At 39.3% G+C, this 12930-nt stretch overlaps 1 protein-coding gene across 1 annotated transcript in view; it reads right to left on the reverse strand.

Moving 5' to 3' along the window:
- PDE4B (phosphodiesterase 4B) overlaps nucleotides 1–12930 on the reverse strand; it is a 187864-nt gene that overhangs the window by 156035 nt on the left and 18899 nt on the right. Inside the window, exons 2-3 of the mRNA XM_033067177.1 lie at nucleotides 11944–12052; nucleotides 10420–10655 (exon numbers count right to left, since the gene is read on the reverse strand). Coding sequence (XP_032923068.1) covers nucleotides 10420–10655; nucleotides 11944–11985 — 278 coding nt within the window. The 5' untranslated portion in view covers nucleotides 11986–12052. The remainder of the gene's footprint in view (nucleotides 1–10419; nucleotides 10656–11943; nucleotides 12053–12930) is intronic.

Raw genomic sequence — 12930 nt, forward strand, 5'->3', positions numbered from 1 at the left:
GAAAAGATAAAGAACACTGCCCCAGCTGGTTTATAAACCATGGCCATGAACAGGAGATATCCCATGAGATAAAGAACAATGCCCTGCCTGGTTTATAAACATGGCCATGAACAGGAGATATCCCATGAGATAAAGAACACTGCCCCAGCTGGTTTATAAACATGGCCATGAACAGGAGATATCCCATGAGATAAAGAACAATGCCCTGCCTGGTTTCAATGGATGCCCATTAGCAGAATATCTCCCACAGAGATCAGGATCACTGCCCCACCCTCAACAGATGGTGACAGAACAGAAACCTTTTATCACACTCTGGATTGTAATGTGCGTCTCATAATCATGAAATTACTGTATTTGCAAACCTGGTGCCTTTCCCTTCCCATTTGTCCTAAACTGGATTTAAACCAGGTTTTTTCCCTATTAAATCCCCCACAAAACACAATTTATCTGCCAAAAATCATTTTGCACCACGCTGTGATGCCATTTTTTTCTAACAGGTATTTCTGCTGTTTCCTCCTAGTAACCGGCAATAAATTGGTATTTATAAATTCATTATAAATTTATATCATTTCGACTTTTATGATCAAATTATATAAGGCAGCAGGGCATGATGTAAGAAGGGGATTTGCTTAGCAACTTGGGATTGTGCCTGGTTTATTCCCAGAGAACACTGAAATGCCTCCTGTACATCCAGAGTGAGTAATCCCATATGGCAGAGCAATCTGCAATAATTGTCATTATTTCCTCATTTCACAGCTATAGATTATTAATTAATTTGTGATCTAGCACCCAAATAATTCCATTTATTCATCCAGGGTGACTCCAGAGAAAGGAGAAGCTGATGGGAAAAAAAATCTGAAAATGTTGTGTATCCTGATGAGGAAAGGTTTTGTGTTAACACAGGGAAAATTCTTTAATGGAAAGGATTTTCCAGCCCAGGGCAGGGCTGGGATCTCCATTCCTGGAGGATTTAAAAACTGGCTGGATGTGGCACTTGGGGACATGGATGGATTTGGTGACCTCTGAAGCTTTTCCAAACTAAACAATTCCAGGATTTTTTTTTTAATACAAATACAAAAAAATCCCCAAACATGCACATATACATTCTATGTAAAGTACAAAAAGTTCTTCAGCACTTTTAGCTGTTAAGGCAAAAGTGAGAAAACCATGAACTAACCCAACCAAACTTTGAATTAAACCAACTAAACCCTGAACAAACCCAACTAAACCCTGAACTAAACCAACCAAACCTTGAACTAAACCAACTAAACCCTGAACAAACCCAACTAAACCCTGAACTAAACAAACCAAACCCTGAACTAAACCAACCAAACCCTGAACTAAACCAACCAAACCTTAAACTAAACCAATCAAATCTTGAACTAAACCAACCAAACCTTGAACAAACCCAACCAAACCCTGAACTAAACCAACCAAACCTTGAACTAAACCAATCAAACTTTGAACTAAACCAACTAAACCCTGAACAAACCCAACTAAACCAACTAAACCCTGAACAAACCCAACTAAACCAACTAAACCCTGAACAAACCCAACTAAACCCTGAACTAAACCAACCAAACCTTGAACTAAACCAATCAAACCCTGAACTAAACCAACCAAACCTTGAACTAAACCAACTAAACCCTGAACAAACCAAGCAAAAACTGAACTAAACCAACCAAAAACTGAACAAACACAAACCAACCCTGAACTAAACCAACCAAACCTTGAACTAAACCAACCACACCCTGAACAAACCCAACTAAACCCTGGACTAAACCAATCAAACCCTGACCAAGCCCAACCAAACCCTGAACCAAACCAATCCAGCCATGGAATCAAGGCCGAGTTTGGGTTGGGAGGCCCTCAAAGCTCGGCTCAATCTTAATCTCAGCCTTGGACTGGCAGGGATGAGCGGCCTGGATGAGCTGAGCCCCAGCTCAGGTAGCTGAGGTAAAACCAGTCTGGCTTTTGAGTTCCCATTAGTCAGAAAATTCTGTCAGCCCCGTGTCTGATTCAGCTTTTCCATCAATTCTATTTCCATAATTTTCATTTATTTTCTCTTCTAGCGAGGGTGAAGTTTGAAGAAAATATTTCAGAAGCTTCGTTGTCTTGTGCTGATTAACAGTGACTCATTCCTTCCCTTCCACACACATCCCAAGCTGTCTTTTTGCACTCAGGAGTGAGGTGTATAATTAAAATTGAATCATTAAAAGCCTTTTTTTTTTTTTGGTGTGTTTCTCTTCTCAACCACTTTTATCTCCAGGCAAAACCCCGCAGCTCCGAACTTACAAGCTCATCCTTAATAAAATTATTGGGATCACTTTGCAATTCACACAAAAAGGGGATGTTATTTGGAGCACTCAGAGGAAAATTCAATGAATTCAATAAATGGGAAGGAATTAAAAGATTAAGTGGCAACAACAAAATAAAAGTTGTGGACAAAAAGTGATTTTGAAATAACCATAATTTTAATTCCTGACCTATGATTAATCCATCTGGGTAACTACACCTGACATTAATCATAGTTATTTTTTTTAGGCCTCCAAGAAAATATAAAAATCAAGTTTTTTGAGGCTGCAAGAGCTTCAGAAACCGATGGCACCAGCCAAAATCTAAATATGGGCAGACAAAACACTTCTCTGGGTATTTTTAGCTGAGAAATAACAGCAGTTAAGTCAGAGAGAGCAAAATCACCTTTTTTTCCCAGGTTTTTTTTTGGGATAGGATGGCATTTGGAATGACACAGCAGCAGTGACCTTGGGATGTTTGGCCTGCCCATTTTTTATATATAGAGAGGATTTTTGGGGTTTATTTTGACAGCAGATCTCCAGGATTTGGGGTGGGATGTCAGCTGTGACCCCAAGGGCCACACAGCACCAGGGCTTGGATTTACTGCTCTGACTGAGCCTGGATTGCAGCTGGGAATAATCCCAAACTAACCCCAGCAGGAGATGGGATATTCCCTGTGGGAACACTACAGAATGCTGGGAATAATCCCAAACTAATCCCAACAGGAGATGGGATATTCCCTGTGGGAGTAATACAAAATATTGGGAATAACCCCATCCCAATCATACCAGGAATGTTGGATATTCCCTATGGGAACATTTCCCAATTTTGGGATAACCCCATCCCAACCAAGGATATTCCCTGTGGGAACACTACAAAATATTGGGAATAATCCCATCACAACCAAGGATGTTCCCTGTAGGAACACTTCACAATTTTGGGAACAACCCCATCCCAACCCTGCCAGGAGATGAAATATTCCCTTTGGGAACACCTCACAATTTTTGTATAACCCCATCCCAACCAAAGATATTCCCAGTGGGAACACTTCCCAAGATACATTTTAAGGAAATCATTTCCCTAAACCCTCCAAGGCCATTTCCTCTTCCAGGTCTCTGGGAGGAGCTGAAATGGGAGCAACGGGGCAGAGAAATCCCAGGAATTTCCTCTTCCTACACCAGGAATTTCCTCTTCCCACACCAGGAATTTCCCCTTCTCACACTAGGAATTTCCCCTTCCCACACCAGGAATTTTCCCTTCCCACACCCAGGAACTTCCTCTTCCCACACAGGAATTTCCTCTTCCCAAACCCAGGAATTTCCCCTTCCCACATCAGGAATTTCCCAGGAATTTCCTCTTCCCACACCCAGCAGGGTCCTGCTCCCACCTCAGCCATTCCAAACGGATTTAAATTCCAATTTTTATCATCCACCTGCACAAAATCCATGGGCTCTCATCTCCCCACAACATTCCAGGTTTGGAGAGATCCCAGCTCTCCAAGCTCCCCCCAAATCCCAAATCCATTCCCAGAAATAAAAAGAGAGCAGGAAATATTTCCACCAAAATCCCAGAGCAGAAAATCCCTCGCAGCCTTTCCAGGATTTCTCCAAGACATCTCTGATATTGTTGGGAAACTTGGGAAAAATCCCAGGAATTCTGAGTTTAAAGATGAAGTTTCCAGAAACATCAGGAATAATTAAAATCTCTTTTCCCTGCAGATTCTGGGATGTTCTGAGCAACACCACTGAGCTCCTTTTGCAAGGTAAGGAATTCCCTCTGGAAAAGTAGAGCAGGCTTTTGAAATCCAGCAAGGATGTTCAATCAGAATAATTGATCCTGCTCATTAGCACAAAAACTGATGGCATTTATGGAAATTATTTGTATTTTGAACCAGGTGATGTCCATTCTGTGATTTAAATAATTTTCATTATCAATATAAAAATTAAACCCCTGTTTTAAAGTATTTTTTCCTTCAGGTTTTTTATTTTTCACACCACATGGGAAGCCAGCTCTTCTATTTTTTTTTTTTTTTTCTTATTCCAAGCTTGCAGCACATTCCTTCAGTTCCTATCTCCTGGAATTGGAAATTATCTGAGAATTAAACTCCAATTTCTCATTGAAAAAACTACAGAAAATTTTTAAAAAACCAAACCACATTTTTCCAAAACATCATCGAATTCTGAATTTCTGGGATTCATCCCACAATTGCTATAAAGCTCCCCAAATATTTCCTTTCACCCATGGAAGGAGCATTGCTTGGTTTCCCAGGCTGATTCCAGTTTTGTTATCCTTAATTCTCCATGCAAATCTCATCCCTTTATCATCCTCACTTCCTTTATCTACCCCTGAATTCATCCCCACTTATCTGTCCCTCTATTCATTCCCATTTTATCAATCCCTCAATTAATCCCTGGTTTATCAATCCCCCAATTAATTCCTGTTTTATCAATCTCCCAATTAATTCCCATTTTATCAATCCCTCAGTTAATCCCTGTTTTATCAATCCTTCTATTAATTCTGTTTGATCAATCTCTCAATTAATTCCCATTTTATCAATCCCTCAGTTAATCCCTGTTTTATCAATCCCTTTATTAATTCCTGTTTTATCAATCCCTCTATTAATTCCCATTTTATCAATCCCCCAATTAATCCCCATTATATCAACCCCTTTATTAATTCCCATTTTTTCAATCTCTCAATTAATTCCCATTTTATCAATCCTTCAAAATTCCTGTATTAATTCCCATTTTATCAATTTCCCAGTTAATTCCCATTCTATAAATCCCTCAATTCCCATTTTATCAATCCCTCTATTAATTCCCATTTTATTTATCCCTCTATTAATTCCCATTTTATCAATCCCTCAATTCCCATTTTATCAATCTCCCAATTAATTCTCATTTATCAATCCCTTTATTCATTCCCATTTTACCAATCCCCCAATTCATTCCCATTTTATTTATCCCTCAATTAATTCCCATTTTATCAATCCCTTTATTAATTTCCACTTTATCAATCTCCCAAAGAATTCCCATTTTATCAATCCCTTTATTAATTCCCATTTATCAATACCTTTATTAATTCCCACTGATAATCCCTTTACTAATTCCCCTTTTATCAATCTCCCAATTAATTCTCATTTATCAATCCCTCTATTAAGTTCAATTTTATCAATCCCTCAATTAATTCCCATTTTCAATCTCCAAATAATTAATTCCCATTTGATCAATCCCCGAATTAATTCCAATTTTTCAACCCCCAATTAATTCCCATTTTGAATTCCCAGCAGAGGAAGGTTTGGAGTAACTCAGTGCCCAAAATGATCTCAAATTTCGGTTTGATTTCACTTTTAATGCTGTTTTTCATCTGCTGCCCACCACCACCATCTGGAGAACAACGGGAGTACTACAGAGGAGAGATTTAAATTTAGAATAAATTCAATTTCTGAGGAAATCTATCCCAATTCCAGAAGGGTTTCCAGGTGCATGTGGGGAATAGGATCAATCCCTTCATATTTTCCTTTCAGATTCTCATCTTCAGGCTCCACAACAAAATGATTCCAGAAGACAAAAAGCCATAAATGAGGGATAATAAAGCAGCAAATCTATATTTTAATAAAGTATTTATCAATATCCTAATTATTTACCAACCTCTCTAATCCCTAAGAAAGCACATTCCAATATTTAATTTTAAACCAGATCAACTCCTCATGGAATTCTTAAAGCCTTGATTTCACCACAAATCCCAGTTTAGTTTCAACATCAAAATTTGCTGTAAACCCTAAAAAAAAAAAAAAAAATCCAAATATCCCCAACACAGAGAGGGAAATGTGGAGGGATGGTGGGAATGAGCAGCCAAATCTAACCCAGGAGATAATAAGGAGGAAAAAAAACAAAAAGAAAAAAAAAAAGAAAATTGGGAAAAGAATTTTCAAATTGGGAAAAGAATTCTTCAAATTTATTCCTCACACCCTCACTCTTCCTCCTGCCTGGATTTCTTAGCACAAAGTTGGAGTTAGAAAATCTTTCCCACCCAAAATATTTTATATCATAGCTGGTTTGGAATTATTTCTTGGGATCAGCCTCGCTGATTTTTTTGGCTGTCTCTAGAAACATCTTTCATGCTTTATCCACTATTTTTTTTTCCTTCAAATCTTCAATTAATTTACTTTTTGGATCACTAATAAGCACTGAGCTTGCAGTTCTGTTGGATTTCTATCCCAAATCCATGATTTTTTCCCAGCTTTAACATTCCCTGATTGCATGGAGAGCATGGGGAGTCCCTGGGAATTCCTTAGGGAAGAACTAGAATGGGACAGAGCTCCGTCTAACCTGGTCCAGAACTAAAACTGCAATAAAAAAATGGGAAATTTAAGCCCAGTTTTATAGGATCAGCCAATTTAAGTGGTCAGAGAGGTGAGGATTAGACCTGAAATAAATTGATATTTAAACCCAGTTTTTGTAGGATCAGCCAATGTATGTGGTCAGGGAGGTAAGGATTAGGATTGAAATAAAAAATGGGAATTTCAAGCCTAATTTTTGTAGGATCAGCTGATATAAGTGGTCAGGGAAGTGAGGATTAAACCTGAAATAAATGGAAATTTAAACCCAGTTTCTGTAGGATCAGCCAATTTAAGTGGTCAAGGAGGGGAAGATTAGAACTGAAATAAAAAATGGGAATTTTGAACCCAGCTTTTGTAGGACCAGTTGATGTAAGAGATCAGGGAGGGGAGGATTAGGACTAAAATAAACCCAGTTTCTGTAGGATCAGTTGACATAACTGGTCAGGGAGGTGATGATTAGGACTAAAATAAAAAATGGGAATTTTAAACCCAGTTTCTGTAGGATCATCTGACATTAGTGGTCAGGGAGGTGAGGACTAGGACTGAAATAAAAAATGGGAATTTCAAGTCCAATTTTTGTAGGATCAGCTGACATAAGCAATCAGGGAGGGGAGGATTAGACCTGAAATAAATGGGAATTTTGAACCCAGTTTCTGTAGGATCAGCTGACACAAGCAATCAAGGAGGGGAGGATTAGACCTGAAATAAATGGGAATTTTGAACCCAGTTTCTGTAGGATCAGCTGACATAAGCAATCAGGGAGGGGAGGATTAGACCTGAAATAAATGGGAATTTAAACGCTGTTTCTGTAGGACCAGCCAGTGTAAGAGATCAGGGAGGGGATGAGGATGCACAAAGAGGAGCTGGGACAGCGCTGCTCCCCAGTCACACCAGTAACTCCCAGTTCCCGAGGAAAATCGGGAATTTCAGAGCACAGAGGAGCAGCGATGCCCTCTTGTGTTCCCGGAGAGAATTCCAGGAGAAATCCAGGGCGATTGTCCCAAACCATGGACAGAGGCACTGCTGGGAAGGATCAGGATGGGACAGGAAGGTCTCACACAAATGGATTTATAGTAAAAAAATCTTGGAATGTAGAATCTGAAGAAGGAATAGAAATTACAGCAAGTTGTGATATAGAGGAAAAGAATTGCTGAGCCTGGGTAGCTAAGAAGGCAAAGAACAAGTGAGTTCAAAGGGGCTTTTATGACTGAGAAAAAGGATAAATTCACCTCAAACAAAAGATTTTTTTTACCAAGCAAAAAGATTTTCACAGACAAAAATGCCATGTTGCAAGTAGAAAAAATATCTCAAAATTTTCCTCTGCAAAAAAACCCTAAAAAACAACTTCTGTCTTAAACTGTGACACACCAACCTTTTGTGATTAGAAAATAGTAACATGAATATAGTAATGTTAGTAGTTATAATAAGCTATAAATAAGAGTAAAAATATTGATGAATTGTCATCTATTAAGATGATCTACAATGAAAAGTAAATGATGAATTGTAACCAGAACTAGAGGAAGCTTTCAGGCAAACCCAGAGCTGAGGCTGGGCTGTGTCAGCATTTAAATAATAATAATAAACAGCATTTAAATAATAAATAAATTCCTGTATCATTTGGATACAATAAACAGCATTTTCAAGAGTCTGGAGTCCAGCATCCCTCATTTTAGGCTCTTACAAGGCACATTCCAAGCTCAGAGAGAACCCATCCCTGCCCCTAAAAATGGAACATTCAAAAGGTGAACCAACCCCTCCATTGCCAAAATTCCCTGATCATCTAAAATGAGGGAAGTCATTTATCCCAGCAATTAACCACAAAACCTGCAGAAAAGCTCCTGCAATTCCTCTATCTCAGCTATTCCAGGGCAGTTTAGAAATCCTATTTTCAGCAGGAAAACTGACTCCAAAGGACTTTAACAAATGGATTTGGGAATGTCCTCCAGAGCTGTTCAAATGGAAAGTGCTGAGCTTGACAGAAACCTGGATTCCAGCTTGGAATAATGCTGGGAACATGAAACAGCAAACAGAGCCAAGAGAGGAAAGCTCAGAATCTAAAACCAATCCTAAACCCAAGTGCAAGCACAAACCTCAATATTCTCATGAGAAACAGGACACACATCCTTATTTTGCCATAAAATCCATTTCCAGCACAGGAACACCCAAGGCTTTGCCTTCCTCCTCTCCCTCTGCATTAATTCCCTTGTTTAGGTGTTTGACACCAGTTCCAGTTTTGGATCTCACCCCCTTTGTACTCTCTGATGGTTTCTTTGGGATTTATCTCGAGTTTAACTTTAGATCCCAGTGGGGTTTTTCCAACTCTTTTTCCTCACCCAGGGGTGGGAAACACCCAGAGAGTCAAAGCCTTTTCCTCAGGGCTTGGTGGGAGAGTTCAGCACCTTCCTGAACCCGTGGGGGTGCAAAGTCAGGAACACAAATCCTCTGGTTGAGATCGCAATCAGAAGTTTTTTAACAAAGTAGAATTAAAAAAAAATTATAAAAACTGTTTGTTTAATAAACTTATATCCATGGTACAACAACTGATAGAGGTTGATTGATTAATATATGGAAGATTATTAGATGTGTGTTTATAATAAACAAAAAAAAGGGAAAAAGCTGATTTGAAACCAGAAAATGGACAAATGAATGAATGACTTAAAGCAGAATGAAATGAGACTCACCTGCGGCAGTCAGTGAGACAAGGGCCTGCCTGAATCCTTCAGGCAGAAGCCAGAGTGCAGGGATTGAATTAAAGCCCTTGGATGGATTGAGACATGTTAAATCACCCACACACAGAATGGAGTTTAAGTATCAGTTTGAGTTTAAGTTTAGATGTGAGTTTGAGTTTTAGGATAAATAAGTCAGTCAGTCAGTAAGTTTCAGTGAGAGCTGCAGTGTTTTAGTAAATAAAAAGTGCAGACACCAGAGTAGAAGAACAAGTTCTAGTGAAGGTTATCAAACACACTGATGTTTTCAGGAGAGGCTCCAGGAGCTCCTTGTTAGACACCACTTAGACAAAACAGAACTTCAGTGAGAATATTGCTGACATTTTTCAGCTAGAACAAGACAGATGTACACGTGGTTCATACAGATCCTGGTGTGTTAAGAAATTAGAATTCTCACAGGTTGAGAAGTAATGGTTTGAATTTAGGTGTTAGCTTGTTGGGAAAATCCTGTATAAGATTATGTATTGGGGAGAGTTGGTGATTTTGCTTTTTGCTTTTGCTATTGCTTTTTGCCATTGCTTTTTGCCACTGTTTTTTGCCATTGCTTTTTGCTTTTGTCATTGCTTTTTGCTGTTGCTTTTTGCCATTGCTTTTTGCCACTGCTTTTTGCTTTTTGCCATTGCTTTTTGCCATTGCTTTTTGCTTTTTGCCATTGCTTTTTGCTTTTTGCCATTGCTTTTTGCTTTTTGCCATTGCTTTTCCCATCCCTTTGCTGTGCCTGCAGCATCTCCATCACCCCAGCAGAAGATCGGAGCTCCAGCAGCACCAGCCCTCTCTGGTACCCTTGGGGACAGCTCCTGCTTCTATTTGAGACTTTATACCAAACCTTACCCTGGACTTTAATGTCTGTGACTGTACCTTTAATGTCTGTAACTGTACCTTTGAAGACTGATGCACTTTTACAATAAATAACCTTTTTAACAACCATGAGCTGCTGCAATCACTCAGAGATAACCCAGCACAAAGCAGGGGCACTGACCCCTCACTCACCAGTCGGTGTTGCAGCAATCACTCAGAGATAACCAACACAAAGCAGGGCAGTGACCCCACACTCACCAGTCGGTGTAGGAGGTGATGGCGATGCTGGGAGGTGGCAGCAGGGGCAGGGTGGTGGGTCTGCACAGCGTGTCCCTGTCCGGGGTCCTGGCTCGCTCCGTCTGTCGCTGGGCCAGCGGTGGCAGCTGCAGATTGCCCGAGCAGCAGCGGCGGCCCCGCCACAGGTCAATGGCCAGGGCGTGGCTGGAGGTGCTGTAGGATTTACTGAGCCCGCACTCCAGGTAATCCAGGCAGTTCTGCAAACAGAGAGCTCTCTGAGATCCCTGAGCTCTGCAAACAAAGATTTCCTCCTTGAGAGTAAAACCACACTCAGCCAGAACGAGTCTGAATGAGAATTCCACAACTCCAAAAATTGAGTTCTGCAAACAAATTATTTCCTCCTTGAGAATAAACCTCAATTCTCCAGCCAGAATGATCCATGGAAAAGAGAATTCCACAACTCCAGAACTGAGTTCTGCAAACAAATTATCTCCTCCATGAGGGTAAAACTCAATTCTCCAGCCAGAATGATCCATGGAAAAGAGAATTCCACAACTTCAGAACAAAATTCTGCAAGCAAAGGATTTCCTCCACAAGGATAAAACTCAATTCTCCAGCCAGAACTACCCCACAATTCCAGAATTAAATTCTACAAACAAATTATTTCCTCCACGAGGATAAACCACACTCGATTCTCCAGCCAGAATTATTGCAGGAAATGAGAACTCCACAACTCCAGAACTAAATTCTGCAAGCAAATTATTTCCTCCACAAGGATAAAACACATTTTCCCAGCCAGAACTATCCTAAAACTTCAGAATTAAATTCTACAAACAAATTATTTCCTCTGTGAGGATAAACCACACTCAATTCTCCAGCCAGAATTATTGCAGGAGATGAGAATTCCACAACTCCAGAACTGAATTCTACAAACAAATTATTTCCTCCATGAGGATAAAACCCAGTTCTGCAGCCAGAACTATTATTTTCCACTTTTTTTCCTACACATTCCAAAGGATTTCCCATTTTTTGGGGGCCCTAGGACAAAGCAGCCAATTAAGGCTTCAGGCCATCCTTCCAAACAGAGACAATTCCTCAGGGAATGGGATCTGCAGTTTAATTATTAGGGAATTATTATGATTATGAGGGTAATAATGAAATTAAAAATTTCAGGTGCTGAGCTGCTGAAACATTGGGATATTTACACCTAAAAAAGGTGGGATCCAGAGGAAATATTCCATAAATCCCAGCAGCATTCCCTGCTCCCTGCCACACTACACTAACCAGAGACCAACAGAGCAAAAAAACCTGAATAAAAATCCTCCAAACCTTTCCCAGGGGCTGAGTTGTTCATTTTTAATGCCCTGCTCTTATTTTCTGCTTCTTACCTAAAAATCCTCCAAGATCATCCACCAGCAATCAAAGCCAAACCAGTTTATATTGACCAAAAAAGACAAAAATTAACTTTTTAGCTCATTTTCACAAGGTAAAAAAAAGGAAAAGGGAAGAAAAATAAGGAAAAATGAAACTTCAGCAGGAACTCACCTCATCTGCAGTCACTGTCATGACACTTCTGCTTTTCTTCATTATTGAGACTCAAGTGCAGCCCAGGATAAAAAACTTCTGGCAAACAGAATTTCTTCAGAGGAGCAACCTGAAAGAGAAAAAAAAGTTACATATTTTTATTTATAAGCACATATAAATTATATATTTATATAATTCTATTTAAATCTCTAGTGTAATTATCCAGAGAAACTTCTGAGAATCATGGCCAGGAAAAGACCTCGAAAATCATAAATTTCAACCAGCACCATCTTCATATTCTCCATAAAACCTCAATCCATGCATTTTTGGGGTAAAAAATCAAAAGGAATGAGAGTTGCAGATTATTTCCTAAATTTTGCTGAACCTGGACAGCAGGAAATGGGATGTGGAGGGATGGACAGGCTGGCTGCAAGATCATTTCTGTGGAAATCTGACCCCTCTCACACCACAGCTTTATAAATATTTATTGATTTGTCAATGTTAATTTAAGCAGAATACAGATAATGATAAAATCCAGTTTTTGTTCTGTGGGAATTGAAGAAAATCCAACACTTCCTTTAGTCATGACTGAATTACCATTTCAATCTGACTCATTCTTTCCTGTGCCTTCCCAGAAAAATCCAACACCTGGGATGAACATTCAAGGGGAGAATAAACCACAGGAAAACACTCCAAAGAGGCTTCCTGGGAATTTTTTTTTCCTCATGAATATTTTCTCATTGATGCAGACTTTTATTACATTTCCAGCACTCAAATCCTCAAAAAAAAAAAAAAAAAAAAAAAAAAAATTAGTATTCCAGAGGATTGGTTGGGTCTGGGATCAGGGAATGCTGAACAGCAGCAAAGCTTTGTTAATAAATTGTGATGAAGACTTACAAGTCACAAAAAATAAGTAGAATATAAATTAGATTATTATAAGGTGAAAAAGTAAATTTTTAAGATTGTTTATAATAAGGGTCTGGGGTCAAGAAGGAGGGACCTGGGCGT

Source organism: Catharus ustulatus, chromosome 9 (assembly GCF_009819885.2).
Source record: "Catharus ustulatus isolate bCatUst1 chromosome 9, bCatUst1.pri.v2, whole genome shotgun sequence".
Classification (NCBI taxonomy): Eukaryota; Metazoa; Chordata; class Aves; order Passeriformes; family Turdidae; genus Catharus; species Catharus ustulatus.